We start from the raw sequence: 18,652 nt of genomic DNA on the forward strand, positions 1-18,652 counted from the left end.
AATTCTATTGGTTACAATCTAATGGGCTGAGAATTAACAATTGCCTTTATTTCCACATGTACGTACTCATGAACGCCATAAAATTGAAAAGAAGATTGAAGCTAAAAGATCAAAAATCCACTCCTCCTAACTCCTCTTCATTCGTATTTCGTAACTTATAAACTTCTAGCCAAAATAAATCCACAACAAAACACCAATAACTTAATCTCATCATGAGATCCAATAATGTTGTTCAAACATTATTTTTAACTTCATTAATTCTTTTGGCTATATTCATCGCTGTTCCATCAAAAGCCAGATCAAAAGTACCATTTTCCATACCAACATTAGGAACTTTTCATTTCATACCTATATCACGTCCAAACCTCAATACATTCATGCAACAATCCGAAATTATATATCAACGAGGGGTAACAAAAAGAAGAGAAATTAGACATCATTTTCCAGATCAAGGATTTTTTCCTGCCAAGGATGAAATTACTTTCAAAGAAACTCCTTGGAGTATTTGGGATTTAGTTACTCCAAGTTATGGTTGTCCATGGGAAATGGAAAGACTTGGAAGAATTGGAGAAGGAGGTTGGTGGATTTGTGGAATTAGTAAATTTATTGAGAAGAAAGAACCTTGCGTGGTCTATAGTTTTGGTAAGTAATTAATTCATGAGCGTTGGATTCATGGCTGACCTCAAGCCAAAATAGGTGTTGGAAATGATTCATCATTCGAAGCCGAAATACTTAGTCGAACGAAATGTGAAATTTGGGGTTATGATCAGCATGTGCCAGGGTTTAATTTTGGTGAAGAAGTTACGGAAGAAATGAGAGCAAGAGCACATTTTGAAAGAAATGGAGCAAATAGTGCTACGGATGATGCGAATCGACTTGTTACAATTCAAGACATGATGAAAAGGAATGGACATGATTACATGTGAGTTTCTAAAAGCCGCACATTCCCCTGGTCCTCATTGCCAGAAATCTTTTCTTGGACAAGAATTGAGGAAGAAAAAAAAACTAATAGTTGATTTTTGTGGGAATAGTGACATTTTGAAGACGGATATCGAATATTCGGAATACAATGCTCTCTCTTCCTTGAATGGATATACGCTTCCTGGCGGCGCTGGTGCACTTACATCTCCAAATCCATTGAAACCAGAATTTCCTATTGGCCAAATATTGGTGGAAATGCACATCTTTGAGTGGCAGGGTATTACCGCAAGTGTTTATTTGGATTGGTGGGAGAGTATGGAATTCAGGGGATTGAGAGCTTTACATAGAGAAATTGATACGGTAGCGCCAGGTATGGGAGTTGAAGGAGGTGGAATTAAATTGTGTAGTGTGAGTACTCAAATCTCTTTTCGTTGGCAAAATAAAGGAAATGAAGTACGCTTACCTGACATTATTATTTAGTACACGTTGCTGAACGTGCAAGATTCGAGGAATAAGCTTTATCATAGATGAATTCGCCGAGGTGGACATGTGCTAAATATGAACTGGACATGAAGTGGACATGAGTGGTGGTGAGTATGAGATTTATTGACGTATGGATGGTAGAAATTGTTTGATAACGGATTTGAAAATGGATGATAATTATTAAATGAATGGATGATTGGATGTACGAATGGTACCTCGTTGCTGGTTGCTGGTTACTGATCGCTGATTGCTAATTGCACAGTTTGTTAAATAGACGTTCGAAAATGAATACAATATTGATAGATTATGGAAGTGCATGCGATGCGAAACGTTTTGATTATAATTGTCCGATTCTTGTGATGATGCAGTTTGAGGTTTGACTCATGAACTAGAGACTTAACCCGGCGGCATGAATGATCATCACATGTACTTTGCCAATCTTTGTGTGAGGTGAAATATATATTATATTTACTACATTACAGAGTGGCCAGCGTCCCCCATGAATGATTTTTGCCTGTTGACTACCTAGGTAATTGACCAAACCCGACATAAATTATGTAGTAGTACTGGGCATTTTACAACCTTTAGTTGCCGCCGCCAAGTTTTTCATATTTTGTACAATTCCACCTGCAAAATCTGTCTTCAATTTTGCAACAGTCGCATTACTACCAGCCACATTACTTGCAGTTAAACTCATGGTTAAATTTAACTCTTCCTGTTGTGCCATTGCGACAATTGCCAAACCGGGTATGGCACCATTTCCTGCTGGAGCTATCTTTTGATTGTTTTGTCGAATTTGAATTCCTTTCTGAACAAAAGTCATAAGAGAAGATTGTGCTGCATCAAACATGGAGGTATTAAAAGGTGATTGTTGAAGAATCTTTCCAACAGCTGTCACAGCTTTTTGTTCATTACGTTGATCAGCGATATTCGAACTAATTCCCGATGCAAGAGCTTGAACTTCTGGTGAACATGCAGTGGATGTTCCAGTTGATTTGGCACCAGCGGAACTTGTAGAAGATTTAGGGTTGGTGTCACCGCTAGTCATATTCATCTTTTGACGAGATGAAAGACTATACATCTTATTGACTGGTGTTGTTGGTTTTGGAGTCGATGGTACCGTCGGGTTTTCGATTTGAATGGGACCTGCGAGAATAAAGGTACCCAATAAAAGGAGGAGAAAGGAAATGCTCTGGATGTAACTTCGCATCTTGACGATTTAAATTTTATTTTTTAAGAATTGGAAATGAGTGTGAGGCTTTGTAAGAAAGGTCAACTTTCCTGATGTGTAATACCTGCCTGCTGGTATAATTAAGTAAATTGAAAAATGATTGTTTAGGATACCAGAGCAAGAAATACAAGAGGACATTAAAAGATTATTTATAAAATTGTAACCCCACAATGTGAAAAGATTCCATGTATTGAAACCATATGGAAAGGTTTTATGAGACAAACTTTAATTCGGACGTCATAAACTCACGGGTGTTTGAGGCGACGGAAGGTATTCAGTTGAGGCCAGAGGCCAGGTAGCGTTGATATGGAGTTGAGATTATGATTTTTTGGCTTGTTCGATTAACTTTCACAATTCTGTTTCGACCCAAAAGTATAAACTTCCCGACAAACTTGTGGTAGAAGTTGGTGATAACTGTACATGTATCGAGTTGGGCATCGGAAAGAAATGTTGAAGATACTGGGGAAAGAACATTTCGCAACCTTCTCTCAATCCGACAATAGTAAAGTCTTGTTTTCACTTGCTGTTTTGGTCTAACGTTTGACTTGGAGTCTTGGAGCGATGGAAGCGGTGATTCCAAGGCATCTCAACGAGGGGAAAATTCGTAGAATGCACGCAAAGCCTATGATCTCCTGGCCAAGAAAGCTTCTTCTGTCGACGACTATATTCAAGAGTCGAAAAGCATATCCGAATACTGTGCATAAATTCATTCGCGACATGATATGCCCCAGATTTGTTTCTGGAGAAAGTTTATGATCGCACTGACGACTAGTCAAAAGTTCAGACGATTGCAAATAGGAAATAGCAAATATATCGATTTCAAAATGAAAATACTCCTCAAGTGGCTGTGAATTCCCCAGCTTCATATTCTCTTTCCGACTGCCCAATGCGATGAACTATGAAAACAAACGCAAGAGTACGTTTGAAGGATACTGAAATAGATGGATAGTCGAGACCGTGAATAGATTGTGTTGATCAGTTATGAAAGGCTAGATGTATCAAATCAGGAGATTTCTTATCCAGTGACTCATGATTCCTAGACAGATACTCAAATAGATCCATCCGATATCCTGATGATGTGAAAAACAATAGGTATCTCAAAAGTCTTAAAATTATTCCTAAGTAAGATTTGGGTGACCTTCATTTGACACGCTAAATTACAGACTCATAGCGCCTTGACCCCACCAATTACTTTGGCGTTGATAGGCATGATAGGCCTATGATGGCGTTGGCAAGATGTCTTGGTGTGTACATAGGTACATAGCCTCTAGCTTACGTGATAGCCTGAAGCACGTCCACTTAAAATAAATTACCCTCCCAGAGCCTCATTGACCTCTACAAGAAAATGGCTTTCGACGCGAACTCAATCACCACAGCGCTTTCAACGAGCAACGAATAACTAATGCTGTATTTAATTGCATATTTGGATAGCCGCGAAGAATGATTTCAAAAAGCGAGATGGACTGATCAAGGTGAATTCATGAGAACCCGACGTTCCAAATGACGGAATGAGTGATTGGATTTGAGCTGACTGCCCCGCAACTAGAACACAAAGCGACTCGGTCAACCAATCAATTTCACGACAACATTAATGCGGTAGTTTGCGAAGCTTTTCGAGCTCTAGCATCAGAATGGCAGAAGAAAAATTCCCGTCGGCAGGACTACACCCACTGCGAGCATTCTACGGTGATTGGATTTGACCATGGCGTCTTCTAAGTGCGCGACTCGGAGAAGCTCAAATAAATTCCAAAAAACAGGGACTTGAGCGTGCGACATCAAGGAACTTTACAAAACGTCAATCCAATCTGCGGAGCACATACTGTTTGGTTCGTCGGGGTAGCTTCACGACCGGGGGTGCGTTGAGTCCAAGCCCGTCCAAAAAATTGATTGCTTCGGCTTCAGATGGGAGTAGGTCGCGAAGCCAAAGGTCGCTAGGTGCCGGTGGATATCCCAGACAGATGCAAAGTTTGAGGGAAGTGCTCGCTATAGCTACAAGCAGATATGTTACCGTCGAATTATTAAGGTGGTACTAACCACAAAAAAGCGGAATGACGGTCGACGGGGTGAAGCTTGTTGCGCAGAACATCAATGTTCAAATCGCTTGAGAGCAAAAGAGGGAAGAGACAATAAAAACTACCAATATCAGACTACCAGCAGGAATCACGCTATCTCAATTCGTTCGAAAAGATACCAAAGTCTTAGAATTATTCTTTTGGGCAGAGAGAGTTTTGGGAGAAGGGGATGCGCGTCGACACCCCGCACTAAAAGAGGGTAAGCTAGGTTTCAGTATTTTTTGACGTTCCCAAGGTCTAACGGTGAGGGTAGTGGGAATTGGAGATTTGGGGATATCTCGTGTTTTTAATTTGTAGGTGAGAGCATACGAATGTTGCTAGACTTGATGGGTTGAGCTCTCAAGTATTTCCACATCATCCTTCGATATTCCCCACATCTACCATACATTATTCCCAACATCATGCTTTCAATATTCCAAGCCAGTGTATGCATTTAAATAAATGAACCACATCTTTCCCGTTAACCACCAAAAGCCTCCAGTCTTTACCAACCACCATTGGAAATCCAATAAATCTTCCCATCCCAAAGCGACCCAATCACAAAGCCACATCTTGAGCAGTATCCTTTGGTATAACATCAAAGTGATATTATCGGTACGCTCCAGGATGTATTTGTCAAATGATGAAAAAACAATTCCAGTAAGAGCAGCAAGAGCAGCAGAATCAGCATGAGAGCATATACGAGCGGAACGAATTGCTCGGAACAATAGACAGGTAAGAGTATTTTCATCCGATGAATGGAAATTTTCTGTTACTGCTTGCTGCATCTCCAACTTCAAAGGCCGGGTCCATAGAAGACTCAAATCAGAGATGGATACAGTTTCATTTTTCGATTCCATTTCAAGACCTTGAACGATGTCGACATACTTGATGAATTGGGTGTAGAAAATCGGTGTAAGTACTAATATTTCCATGGAATTTGCCAACTCTGGTGACATCCGAGCTGATGGGGAAAACATGATTTCTGGGGTATTATCAAGAAGTCCGGCAGGTCTGTACTTCAAAACTAAAGGCTGGTCCGCTACCTCAATAAGATGTTGTAAGAATTGTCGAAATAATACCTCAATAGACTTTTGAGTGTCATCGGCATGTCTGGAAATAGTCTTCTTGAATGGTTCCGGACGCGAAACCCATGGTAAGGACCGTTTGAAAAATAATATGGAGGCTTGGACTAATGTTCGAGGGAATGTAGCGAATCCTACCCACCACCATGATAACAGAAATTTAGTCTTCTCAAGTACCGACATGGTAGATGGGTCGAGCGCATGGCCATCAGAAAAGACTCTTGCTACTAAGAATGGACGTTCAGTAGAACTAAGCGTTAACGTGAGATCCAGGGGATTGTTGCCAGAAAGCGATGGGAAAAATGGATCAGAAGCTGAGACGGAATAAGAACCACTTCGAGAATTGAATGGAGAAACATAAAATTCCTTGGACCAAGTATTTGTGAATCTTGGTGGTTTGCCTTTTGGTTCCTCTATTTTGGAATCTTCCGCATCTTTTGGTGTAACAAAATAAGTATGACGTTCATCAAATGTATTATTGACTTCGAGGATGACAGCTTTCAATTCTCTATTCCTTGAATAAAGGTTCCATATTGAAACTGGATTATTTTGATACCCAAGAAACTTAGAAGACGTCAAGAGATAAGCAAATGGATAATCTTCATGATTTAAACCCTAGATTTTGTCAACAGAATCCTGAACATATTAAAAATCAAAATTACCTGATCGTGAAGAAATCTTTTCAATTTTCCTTCTAGTCCACCAGAGACATGACCCCTCTCCAAATAATAATCTCCATCCACGACATACCAAGGACTCATTGGTTGAAATGATAATAATCTTCTATACCATGGAAGCCCATCATTCTTTTCATCGACTGAAATCATTCCTCCTGAAGATCCTGTCCAACCAACGGGTATGCCAGTTAAAAGGTAGGAGTATGAGAAACCATGTATCTTTGGAAATAACCTCAAATGACTCGTTTTCGTAGGAAAAAGCATAGGCTTTAGAAATTGATCATCTGGATTGGTAGATGCTACCTGAAGCCCTCGGGCATATCGAATAATTTGAAGAATTGAAAACAGGACACTCGTGCTCGTGGCAACGGTGATAATGGTTGATAGGTCAACATATTTCTGGATTGATTGTAAGAATGAATGTCTATTCCGTATAATAGAAAAGGCGAAGATAGTTGATATATCGGACACTGATCCGAATAACCCAATGAGTGTGATTGAGGTGAATGCAAAATAAGAAACACCCATGATGCGGTTTGGAAGTCTAGGGGAGGCGATATTGAGCTCTTTGATAATGCATTTTTCTTTGCCGAACGTTCCTAATTTCGAGAATTATGAATCGTAAGGAAACCGAAGGTAAACGTATATACGGGACGGCCTCTATATATAAGACCTCAAGGTTCTCGTATGATAGAATAGCAATGATGTTTTAGAATTGTCTGAACGTGTAAATTACACGATGCATATAGTCAATGGGTACGTACTGGTACACTACTCTTAGAAATCAAAGTCTAGAGTCATACAAGGATATATTGCCATACCATTTCATCTCAATACAGTAAAGTATCCCTTCTACGGCACTCACCGCTTGACGACATAACTTAACCCTGCTTACATAAGAAATTCTTTTTGTATCTGATTCATTCGGCGAAAGGAAGCGCTATTCAATTGCCACAAATAGAAGTCATCAATCCTTCTTCAGCTTTTTACAACATACAACAACATCAGCGTCAAATACCCTCGATAAATTTCGGAATCCCTTTCCTTTCAATTAAACATTTTATCCCTTCAGGAAATACCTTTTAATCAAATACCCACATAAAAATCAATCAAAATGGATGACTGGGAGTCAACTACAAAGATTGGAAAGAATGTTCGTGGAGGAGCTGGCGCAAACAGAGAGACTGTCATTAGAGGAGCTGCTGCATTGAACGCTGCTAAGAGAAGTGGAGGAGCCATTACCACCGAGAAGAAATTTGCTTCCGGTAATGCTGTAAGTCGAATCCATTCAATCATTAAGATTTACCCCGCGACCCCGCGACCTTGTTTCCGCAAGCCTTACATTCGACCGCCATGTGCCACAAACTAACCTATTCCAATAATAGGGTTCTTCAGGAGAAGGTCAACATCTCACCAAAGTCGACCGCTCCGATGAAATCATTAAGCCAAAGACCGTCGGTATGGAAGTAGCCCGAGCCATTCAAGATGGTCGCAAGGCCAAAAACATCAAAACCCAAGCCGACCTCGCCAAACTATGCAACACTACGCCAAAGATTGTCAACGACATGGAAAGGGGTGTCGCCACTCCTGATCAGAAAGTTTTGAACAATATGGAACGTGTTTTGGGTATTAAGTTACGTGGAAATGATATTGGAGGTTCGAAGTTTGGAGGACCAAAGAAGAATGCTACACCTGCCCCTGCAGCAAAGGCAGCACCCGTTAAGACTACAATCAAAATTGTTCCTCCTACGGCTGGGCCACCAAGCGCGAAGAGTGGAACTCCTGTTTCTGGTACTCCCAAGACTGGTACTCCTAAGACTGGGACTCCAGGTGGAGTGGACGATGATGAGTAAATGCGGATAGTGTGATGACGATATAAGTGGGCGAGTCCTATCAAATGAGTATTGGTGGACGGTGGATGATGAATGGTCGCTACTTCAAGCTATGGAGTTTATGAATAGATGAGATGCATGAAAGAATAAATGAAAGCATTAGATATCAAGAGGTTTTCATTGCGTTGGATTTCAATGTTATTATACCTGGCGATTATGGTCTATCAGAGTAGATGAATCATTTACTCAATTCAAACCTTTTTCTCCAACTGATTTACAATGTCTTGACTGTTTCCTGGCATAGTCTGTTCTTCTTACTAAATAAACCTAAGGGTCCTGATCTTTCCTGCTTGATCTTGGCCGACACCCGAATAGGATCACTGTATAGGATGCGCTGTAGCAGCCTTAGTTCAGGACGAACATCCCCCATAAGATGATGCCGAAACGATGCAGATAATTGGCCCAAAAGACAACATTTGGCACGGAAGACTGGTGACGGGCACCCGCTACCGCTGACGATATCACGTGGGTCAGTATGGTTGAGGAAATAAAAGGTCATTCAGTAATTATTCATTCCGTTTACGGTCCCTAGTTATACAATTCTATTCTTCCATCCCTTGTTCCTTCCTTCCCGTCCTTCCCGTCCTTCCCGTCCATTGCTCCTCAGTCCTGGATCCTGTATCCTGTATTCTGTGTCCCGTATCCTTCAACGAACCGAGTAAGACCAACAAACCATAGTACATCATACTCCTAATAACTACCAAACAAGGGTATCTTTTTCAACCAATACAATATACAAAATCTTAAAAGAGCCGTTTTCCAACACTCGTTCACGATATCCAACTTATGTTGAGGTTCAAGCACCATGGGCTTTCTTGACCCGATCTTTAACACTCTCCTCCAAAATTTTCTTCTCCCTATCAAAAACCACCGCTTCCATCTTCCCAATCTTAGCCAATTGAACCCATTCCGGTGCAATCTCGACCGCCAATAATTTCACAGCAGTAGTTGCTTCATCTTTCGATATAGGAGTCTTGAATGAATCCTTCAATTTACCAATTAAAGTCGGCATGGTGAAAGAGATTCTCTGTTGTCCAGCTGATCCCGACGTACTCAAAATACTGAGGACCTTGACAACTTCCTCCATTCTTGATAAAGCTGATTTGCGAGCTACTTGCGCAGGAGATGGCGCTTGAGGAAGGAGAGATTGTTTAAGTTGTTTTGCGCGGAGACGCTCCAGAAGTGTAGGTTTCTTTTCGGTAGAGGGAGGCGAGGAAGTATCTGTAGAAGTCGCAGCTTGAATGAGAGCGGGGGATGATTTTGTTCTCCTGAGATCCTTTTTAGCAACAATGCCGGCTTTCATGTCTTCCAGTCGTCGTTGACCCTTGGCGAGGAGGGGCGTCATTTTTGAGAGCGAAGAACAAGGTGTGATTGGCTCCGATGGTAACTGTTTGATGAAGTCCTCAATAGTAACATCCTCCCCTTTCAATTCCCACCAGCTTATTAATCTTTGCGAAAATATTCCATTGAGTCTTTCTTCATCAATCGGCCTCAAGTTATTACCCTTTCCACCGCCATTCCCAGCTTCAATCTCGACACATATTTTCCCGGATCCATAATCTGATAAAGTGATCGTGGAAAGCTTTTGATCTTCTGCGTCATTTTTGACATGAGAGTTCAGGACACCAAGAGCCCGGCGGACATCATCCAGCATGACCTTCCGTTTTCCCCACGCTCTAGCAACATCCGGACAGAGATTCCGTAAATCTGCGGGTGCATTGGATCCATTATGAGCGCAGTGAAGGGTGAGTGTTGTGAGAAGTGCTGCGTGAAGATTCATAATATCGATGAGTTCGGTAGGGAGTGGTTCCTTGGGGTCCTCTTTTTGGTTCTCTTCCTCCTCCTTTCCTTCAGCGTCAATTTGTGAATGTTCAAGAGGAAGAGTCGGAATCGCTGTGCCAGAATTCGAAGAAATAGATCGTAGAGACGAAAGAGAAGGTCTTTTTTGGACGGGTCTTTTGGGGGTTTGTAGAAGGAGACGATCGAGCAGAGTGCGCGCGCCTTTTGTTGGGGTATCGATAGTGATTGAGGATGTTTTGATAAGTTTGTGCGGTGTTTGTGGAACTTTTGACGGGAGGACCGGTTTTGATGGAAGTATCTCAAGCTCTGTGGCAGTCGTGGCAGTCGCAGTCGTGGAAGTTGCAGTCGCACCAGTCGTTGCTATCTCAATCACATTCGATTCCTCTTCTGTATCCAACTTTCTCTTTCTTAAATTCGTAGAAGGTTTATCTAACTTAGTTACTGTCACTGATGCCACATTCGTTTGTTTATTCTTTTCAATTATTGACTTTGCTCCACCCTTTGTAACTGCTTTTGAAATCGTAGTAAAGGAACTCAACGGTTGAATCTTGGTGGTGGCTGCATTTCTCGAAAAAGGCGCCGCGACCTTTCTTTTCTTGACCGCAGAAGGCATGATGGTAATTGTAATAGAAAGCAAGAATCGCCAAAAAGATACAAGGCAAGAATTATACAAGCAAAGTTTGTGAATGAGGTCAAAGTAAGATAGCAAAATTGAAGGCGCCCAAGTGTTAATTCCTTCTGTACAAAATTTGAACAAGTTGGTTGATGGAGGAACGAAAGTTATGAATGTATTCACGACGCGTATAATGGTCAAAGCGTGTTTGAACGCGTTAAGTGATTTTCATGATAGTACCAGTACTGAGATGGAATACACATGAACCAATCAATTCCTACCCAACGTTTCGTATATCCAGTGATACCAACATAGTGCTTACCGCTACAATTTATTCGAGACCTCAATTTTTCGCACAAGGCCAATTTTCGTCAAATCCTCACATCATTCCAAATCCACAAGCACCAAAGGTAGAATCCTTTATGATAGCCAGCCGGCAAGATGTTATACACCAGCAGCAACAATTCATTCCAGTGGTAGTGAGGTACCCAGCTAAGCTATTGAGAGTGTCGTGTCGATTATCAACAAGAAGAACAACCTAGGTAGCATCAAAGCATACTTTTTGGCCTTAAAAGTATTCTGAGGCTACTATACTAGGTAACCAGAATCTCTCAAGAAAAAAGTCAGCAGTCAAAATTACCGTCTTCAATTCAAGGAAAGTGCAAGTTTAATTGGCAGTTTCGACTTCGAGAAACACCCGCGACTTCGTTCAAAGTCTGTTTCTGGAAAATTGGAAGAAACTTCGCTAGATCCGGGCAAGGCGCGTTATTTGAGAATATTCTAGAGGCAACTATTGAAGGTGCAGAATATCCTCCATCAGACAAAACACACTGCAATTAAACCTCCTCCATATACTGACGGCATACAAGCAGCTCTTGGGTTATAACGACATGTCTCTGCCTTTCCTCCAAACTTTCCCACGAGAGATCCGGGACTTAATTTACACTTTTATCCTTGCAGATCCGAATGGTGTCATTACTCTTTCGCCATGGTCGATGGAAGTTGCGCAGTCCTTTTCCATACTTCGAACATGTAAACAAGTCCACAGAGAATGCAAGGAAATAATTTGGGAGCATAAGGGACTGAAATTGCGGGAGCTTCCTGACTTAAAATCCAAGCTCGAAAAGAGGATTTCAATACTTGGCGAAGCTACGCGATGGCATATATTCATACAATTGGAGGTATTGGATTGGGACGAATTAGAATGGGTTGAGCGTGGTCTGGCAGCAGTAGCAGGATCTCTACAAAAATTGCATAGTATTACAATCAAAGCGAGCAAAGAACGACCACAAACAGTCGAGGAATTTGAGGATATTCTTGACCTAAGGGAAAATGGTGAAATAGTCGATGGAAGATTATATCAAGAGTATCCTGGAAATGCTTCGACAGACAAAAGATATCGGACTTGGATGATAAACACTAGTTGGCCTCGACTGTCTCCTTGGGCCAAGAGGAAATGGTTGGCAGAAATGTTAATTGATACGACTGATACAAGCAAGCTATTAGACAGAATCCATGACAAATTTGGCGGGCAATTATATGTTGATGGGGTGTTATGTTTGAAAGACGGAAAACAAATTGTGAAAGGTTTGAAGCTTGATTCAAGGGATGGAGAACTCAAAATTATTCCTAGACATAGGTAGGAAATTGATCAACGGGGTTGAAGACGTTTGCACGATTTTATTCTTCTGAGGGGGGTAAATCTGAATCCATTAGGAATTATTTATAGGTTCATAGTTTCTGGAATATTCAAAGCTAGCCTGGACTTGGGCTATCAGACTACTCCATACCTCTCAAAGCCGGGAGTTTGATTCAATCATTGGAACCAAATGTTGTATATCATCCGAAATCATAATACTGGGGGGTCTCAAATTGTGATGATCAATTTATTCACTTGTTCACTCACTCTCCATGCCATAATTGACCCTTGTGAAAATCATCGGAGAATATCCGAAATGTGGGTCACCGGCGCTGGTCACAACTTTTTAAGCCGCGCAATTAATGATGTACAATGAGGCTGTGACACTGACAACACCCTTTTCTTAACCTGCAACTTCTATATGTAGCGCATGACTTTCGTTTCTATCCAACGTGCCAATTCACTATATGTGACAATATAACACCATTTTTATTCAAACTTTTAAAGTTGTAGATCCCTAGCCTTGATCTCCAATCCCCCGCAACCCTCTCTCCTCTCCGCAATCTCCGGTTCTCATATACCAGTTTACAGTTTCAAGTTTCCAGTTTCCAGTCCCCTGTTTCCAAATCCTAGGCCCAAAATGCGAATCAAAAAACATCTCAATATCTTAACTGACATCCCACGAGAAATTCGAGACGAAATATACGAGTATGCCTTTCAAACTCCGTTCAATTGTGTCACTTACCGTTGTACCTTAAGCAATACTTATAAAATATTACCTTATGATCCTCAAAACGACATCTGTCTTTCCAATTCTTCACTTCCCGCTCTCGGTCTTTTGAGTACTTGTTCTCAATTATACAACGAAGCTATCATCTCCCTCTGGAAAGTCAATAGCCTTGGACTCTGGCCCGCGGATTTACTTTTTCGCATGGGAGATTTGGGTGACGATACTTTTATACATGTTCAGTCACTACAAATAAATCTCGATTTGACTGATTCCGATGATTTGAAATGGGCTGAAATGTTATTTTTGAGAATTGGAGGGAACTCTGGTCTTCGTAATGAAAGAAACGAAGAAGAAAGTTGGAGTGGTTTAAAGAAAGTTCAAATCAACCCCATGAGAACCGAGGAAATTAAAATGGATGTCAAATGGATGCAAAGGGTCTCAGAAGCTATGGACTTGCGGTGGAAAAGTGAGGAACTTCTCACTGGTATGAACCCAGATGCGAATAAAAGTTGGGGGTTATATTCTCGGTGGATGGAGCTTCTTCGTAGGGCGGGAACATCGGGTAATGATATATACTTAGGAGATGGGGTGAAAAGGTCTGTCAGTGTAAATACGGCTTGGGATGACTGGGTGTATTGGGACCAAAAAGAGTGGCTGAAGAAATCACCTCATGGGGCTGGTGTGAAGGGAATGGAAGAAGTGATGAAGGATTTCAGTAAGACTTTTGGAGGAGAATTATGGGCAAATGGGAAATTGTGTTATAAGGAAAAGGAGAGGCTCAAGAGGGTGTTTGAATTGAAACCGGTCGAACTTCTTGGAATTTATCCAACGGTCAGCGAATGATGGATATGCTAATGAATAGGGGGACGAATAACCATAAGATTTGATTTTAGAATGCCCATGGCTCCCAAACCGTGGTATGGACATGAGGGAGCGATGGACGTGGAAAAGTTTGATGGATCAGAATAAAAATCATTTGGCAATTGGCGTTGGGAGAGGGGGATAAGGGGCATTCTTTTAATGAAAAGGTTTGGCTTGTGATGATATCCAAAAGTGCTAGCTGTCTTCCAGTTCTCGGAGTTGTGAGTTTCCTTTTAGGGGCACACTGTGGCATTGGGGAGATAGAGGTTACAAAGCGGGAAAATTTAAATCGATGAATCTTAGCATGCGATGATTCGAGGATGCGGATGCTATTTGGATGATGAATTGACGACACATAAAAAAGTCATCAAGGAGGATCTTCATAAAAGTATGGTCTGATAGCTAGCAAGCGATGAATCAATGAAATGGTTGGCTCCCCATTGCGTACATGAATGAATGCAATTGGAGGTATGTCTGATACATGCGTGTGACTGACTGGAAATGTGTCGCACAAGTTGTGATGAAGGGGGGCATGGAAGTTGGCATCAAGAGCGGCATGAAAGGCGACATGAAGAGCGACATGAATGTGGGTATCAAATCTCATTGCTTTATATATCTTTCTCTAGAAATCTACAATCCTCCAGCAGGTGGAACATAGGGAGTAATGAGCATCTCACTAAACTTCTCCAATCTTTCTTTTCCTCTGACTTCCTCAACTAATAATGGCATCTTCACCACATTGAATTCATCATACAACTCCTCAATTTGTTCCAAATATTTCTTTTGCATCTTCCTTCTTGCATTACATTGATCACAATCACTTCCTTTCTTAGGGAAAAGTAACTGGTTGACCACTATACAATGGGTATCGATGTGGTAGGAGCCCAGTTCTTGAATCATACGCTCCGTTTCGTAAAGAGAGAGGAATTCGGGTATGCAGACACAAACAAAGGTAGTAAGATTTTCGTCCTTGAATTGTCCATTAACTTCAGAAATAGTTTCGCGGAGACCTTCTAGTTTCTCCATCATTTCATTGAGATTTTGTCCATTTGGTAGAGAACCATTGGCTCCAAGTAAACCATTCAACATAGGTCCAAATTGTGTGGATAATTGGGAGACTTTCGCAAGGGCTTTCTCTAGAACGGTAGGGAATTGAAGGAAGCGGAGTGTATGACCTGTTGGAGCGGTGTCGAAAATGATGGTTTCGTAGGAGAGAGATTTAACTTGCTTGAGGACTTCTGCGAACGACATCGCTTCATCAATACCGGGAATCTATCAAAGGAATTAGTAAATGAACAATTCAGGTGATTACTTTGTAGGGGCAAGTAAAACCAACAGCAAAGGCCAAATCTTGCATCATTCCACCCATGCCCGCAGCTGGTCCCTCACCCTCCTCAGCCTGTCCCATGAGTTCCTGGATACTACCATTGGGATCAATTTCCATGGCACTCAAATTCTCAAATCCATTAATAAGTCTAGCTTCCTTTCCAAACTTTTGCGAAAAGGCATCACTCAGATTATGTGCTGGATCTGTTGAAATGAGGAGAACTGAACGACGGACTTTGGCGAGTTGAATGGCTAGGGAACATGATGTTGTAGTTTTTCCTACTCCGCCTTTTCCACCAACAAAGATCCAGCGAAGAGACTTTTGATCAAGGATTGATTGGAGAGTAGGCTCGAGTTGATCATCGTCAGTGTTGATTACTGCGGTGGACATCTTGATTATGGCGGGATTGTGGCAGGAGGGGAAACTGTTTAAACTGGGGTAAGATCCTTAATTTATTTGATGATAAGGTAAAATTAACTCAAAGATGGCAAAATGGAAAAGGGAACAAGAGTGAAAGGTTATTTTGAGTAATGGAAGTCAAGTTTGAATGATGGTCGATGTCGTTTCTTGAGTTCCTTGTAAATTCAAAGTTCTTGGTGGATTCTAGAATTATCTTTTGCCTTCTGACGTCTTCTTGCAAGTTGTCAAAACGTACAGTGCGCTAATAAGTGATTTGATTCGCTAGCCCGGGAAGCTCCCTACCAGGCTAATCATTGGGTCAACACATTTCTAAGGTGTGTTCACATTCAAATGTACTCGAGTTTCAAGCAATCAAACAATGTCATCGCATTCACTTCAATTTAGATCTCATATGAATACTCATAAAGTCCAAAGTATAATTGGAAAGCCGGTACAAAGGCTTCTAACTAGTCCCTAACCCCCCTCCCTCCATTAAGCGTTAACACAAGGCTGAAGCGGCCATCTCCGATTTGCGAGGCAAGCTTTATTCACTACTAGGTAGGTATTTCTTTCTCTACAATCGATTTCATCAATATAATAATTAACTTTGAATTGTTATTGCTTCATTCTTCTTCAACACTACTCAGCGCAATTTCCTTTATTGAGGATCCTCCAGACTTAATAGAGATTCGTGTCACCCTCCCGAGCCTCCATCTACAGTTCTCACTCATTCACACCATTTACAATCGATGCCCCGCAACCCCACCTCTGAATATTTCAACGAACGTCTACAAGCCATATCCTCCCAAATTACCCCTCAATCAACATCTACTTTGCAAATAACAAAAATGGCAGAAAGGGATCCAATTACATGTCATGCTCTCGACACTACTACTGGTCGACCAGCTCCGGGAATCAATGTCTCTTTAATCTGCCTTTCCGAAGAGTCCACCATCTTTCGTGCGATAACAAATGCCGACGGTCGAATCGCTAATTGGCGTAATGAACAAGAGAATGCCACATCCAAAAAAGTCGGCGAATTGATTGTTGAAGGGGGAAAGATTAAAAATCAGAATCTGCCAATGGGTTCTAGCATGTGGAAACTTCGATTTGAGACCGGCGCATATTATGGTTACGAAAACACTTTCTTCCCTTGCGTTGAACTCAACTTCGTAGTTAAGGAAGGAGAACATTTCCACGTTCCGCTACTTTTGGGACCATACAGTTATACAACTTATCGGGGAAGCTAGTTTGGGGTCTTATGCTGTTTATTTTCATGAATGAAGTTATTTCATGATTCTGTTGAGAGAAAGAAATAATTACAAAGGGATACCAATATCAACCTTTCAAATATCCGAACTCCAAATCCATTAAACTCCTCGCTTGCTTGATCAAATCCCATCCCACCCCATCCAGTTTTGTGTTGCGTTCTGCGTCCATCAAAATTTCTCCTTCAAAATTCTCAACTCCTGATTCCTTTGTTTATCAAATCCCTTCTAAACTTTGTGTAAGTTTAACTTTCTGAGTACGCCCTTCCTTCTGTCTCCCGGTCTATACCCTTGATCATCTCTATCCTCTATTTCCACAAATTCTTCTACCGTTTTGGGTGGGTCGACCAGATCGTTTTGTTTTTCGACATCCTTTTCTATCGTCTTCATATCACCATGGACATGATTACCATTTGTGTATTCGTTGCTCTCGTATAAAGGTACGCTTAGATGTGATCCTTTATGTCTGCTATGAAGTCTCCTAATGGAAAGTCGTGAATGAGAACGATAAATGTCAACTTCTGTGGATTCGAGGGTTGCAAAGGGTGAGGTATCTGCTTCGGGGTGTGGGAGTGTTGTATTGCGATCTATCTTATTGTCAGCTTATTTCCTTGATCCTCAACCCATATGATTCCGTTACGTAGGATCGAGAAGGAAAGAAGGAACAATAACATACCATGGCTCAAAGGCTCCGGAAATCCTGTATCCTTACCCAGAGAATTTCTCTCCATCCCTAAAGGTTCCTGCATATTCGCATTCATACTCTCATTATCGAAGGTGTAATCGAAATCACCAAATACTTCTCGTCGCTTTCGGGATAGTCTGTGACTGGATCGAACACTTAAATTTAGGGTGCTGCTAGAGGAGGAATCTATTGAGTCGGATGTTGTAGAAGTTGAGGAAGTTGATGATGATGGTCTTCGAAATGTTAGGACATTGTGCCAGAATGAACCCGTCATTTTGATTGATTTGTATTCTCTTTTGAGAAGAACAAAACTGAAGGTATAGTAAAGAGATAGATAGGTAGGGTCGAGGTAATAAAAGGATCTTCAATATGAGTGAGACAATTGAGAGAAGTAATATGTAAAATGGTTTTCGTGAAGTTCAACAGGTTGCTGACTCTATTCCTTCCTGTTTGGTGTAGGCTTGCAGTATGCAGAAACCTAAATATGCAATGGCTCAACTATGAATCCTGTTCTACCACACCGTATTCTGGAATACTCGAGAGTTTTCACTTGTTGGCTCTGGCTCACAGATGGATTCTCTTGACTGTTGGCTTGATTCATTGACTGATCGATTGATCGATTGTATGAAAGGTAATTCATTCCAAACCCCCAAACACAAACGAAATAACAATTACAGATATTAAATCATTCACTGACAAATAAGCTCAATTTAGTTCTAGTTTCCGTTTTCCATACAGTAATAAGATAAGTATGAATGAGAATCTATGAGTACCAGGTATTATTATGAATGTCTCTCAGGTTGTCTTGATGGGCGCAGTGATTCAGAAGTGCATTAAAAAATGGAGAAATATTTAAACAGGGGGTCATGTTCCAAGATGTTGAATATCTGGGCATACAAAGTAAGCTTTTTAAGGGCTCGAGAAAGGGTAGGGACTGGCAAGGTTATTGGTTCTAAGTGTGTTCTAACTTCTAATCCTATTCTGAGAAGA

The 18,652-nt window shown here is 41.2% G+C and overlaps 10 protein-coding genes across 10 annotated transcripts; 5 read left to right on the forward strand and 5 right to left on the reverse strand.

The window, feature by feature from the left end:
• Positions 1-212: 212 nt before the first annotated feature.
• EAE97_011408 (uncharacterized protein) lies at positions 213-1,452 on the forward strand (the record flags this gene model as incomplete). Its single annotated transcript, XM_038881923.1, has 4 exons — positions 213-642; positions 697-922; positions 1,032-1,329; positions 1,402-1,452. 4 exons carry the CDS (start codon positions 213-215, stop codon positions 1,450-1,452), a joined length of 1,005 nt encoding a protein of 334 aa, XP_038727149.1.
• A 505-nt stretch (positions 1,453-1,957) lies between these two features.
• Positions 1,958-2,614, reverse strand: EAE97_011409 (uncharacterized protein; the record flags this gene model as incomplete). Its single annotated transcript, XM_038881924.1, has 1 exon — positions 1,958-2,614. The coding sequence occupies one exon, from the start codon at positions 2,612-2,614 to the stop codon at positions 1,958-1,960; it is 657 nt and encodes a 218-aa protein (XP_038727150.1).
• Positions 2,615-5,114: 2,500 nt separating this feature from the next.
• On the reverse strand, positions 5,115-6,976 carry EAE97_011410 (uncharacterized protein; the record flags this gene model as incomplete). The annotated part of the gene is made up of 2 exons (XM_038881925.1): positions 5,115-6,386; positions 6,434-6,976. The coding sequence occupies 2 exons, from the start codon at positions 6,974-6,976 to the stop codon at positions 5,115-5,117; spliced, it is 1,815 nt and encodes a 604-aa protein (XP_038727151.1).
• Positions 6,977-7,562: 586 nt separating this feature from the next.
• EAE97_011411 (uncharacterized protein) lies at positions 7,563-8,301 on the forward strand (the record flags this gene model as incomplete). Its single annotated transcript, XM_038881926.1, has 2 exons — positions 7,563-7,721; positions 7,834-8,301. The coding sequence occupies 2 exons, from the start codon at positions 7,563-7,565 to the stop codon at positions 8,299-8,301; spliced, it is 627 nt and encodes a 208-aa protein (XP_038727152.1).
• An 835-nt stretch (positions 8,302-9,136) lies between these two features.
• On the reverse strand, positions 9,137-10,753 carry EAE97_011412 (uncharacterized protein; the record flags this gene model as incomplete). The annotated part of the gene is made up of 1 exon (XM_038881927.1): positions 9,137-10,753. One exon carries the CDS (start codon positions 10,751-10,753, stop codon positions 9,137-9,139), a length of 1,617 nt encoding a protein of 538 aa, XP_038727153.1.
• An 890-nt stretch (positions 10,754-11,643) lies between these two features.
• EAE97_011413 (uncharacterized protein) lies at positions 11,644-12,396 on the forward strand (the record flags this gene model as incomplete). The annotated part of the gene is made up of 1 exon (XM_038881928.1): positions 11,644-12,396. One exon carries the CDS (start codon positions 11,644-11,646, stop codon positions 12,394-12,396), a length of 753 nt encoding a protein of 250 aa, XP_038727154.1.
• A 636-nt stretch (positions 12,397-13,032) lies between these two features.
• Positions 13,033-13,965, forward strand: EAE97_011414 (uncharacterized protein; the record flags this gene model as incomplete). The annotated part of the gene is made up of 1 exon (XM_038881929.1): positions 13,033-13,965. One exon carries the CDS (start codon positions 13,033-13,035, stop codon positions 13,963-13,965), a length of 933 nt encoding a protein of 310 aa, XP_038727155.1.
• A 648-nt stretch (positions 13,966-14,613) lies between these two features.
• EAE97_011415 (uncharacterized protein) lies at positions 14,614-15,700 on the reverse strand (the record flags this gene model as incomplete). Its single annotated transcript, XM_038881930.1, has 2 exons — positions 14,614-15,255; positions 15,320-15,700. The coding sequence occupies 2 exons, from the start codon at positions 15,698-15,700 to the stop codon at positions 14,614-14,616; spliced, it is 1,023 nt and encodes a 340-aa protein (XP_038727156.1).
• A 758-nt stretch (positions 15,701-16,458) lies between these two features.
• Positions 16,459-16,959, forward strand: EAE97_011416 (uncharacterized protein; the record flags this gene model as incomplete). Its single annotated transcript, XM_038881931.1, has 1 exon — positions 16,459-16,959. One exon carries the CDS (start codon positions 16,459-16,461, stop codon positions 16,957-16,959), a length of 501 nt encoding a protein of 166 aa, XP_038727157.1.
• A 246-nt stretch (positions 16,960-17,205) lies between these two features.
• Positions 17,206-17,936, reverse strand: EAE97_011417 (uncharacterized protein; the record flags this gene model as incomplete). The annotated part of the gene is made up of 2 exons (XM_038881932.1): positions 17,206-17,564; positions 17,654-17,936. 2 exons carry the CDS (start codon positions 17,934-17,936, stop codon positions 17,206-17,208), a joined length of 642 nt encoding a protein of 213 aa, XP_038727158.1.
• Positions 17,937-18,652: the final 716 nt, after the last annotated feature.

This window comes from Botrytis byssoidea (genome assembly GCF_014898295.1).
Source record: "Botrytis byssoidea strain MUCL 94 chromosome Unknown BBYS_037, whole genome shotgun sequence".
In the NCBI taxonomy this organism is placed as follows: Eukaryota; Fungi; Ascomycota; class Leotiomycetes; order Helotiales; family Sclerotiniaceae; genus Botrytis; species Botrytis byssoidea.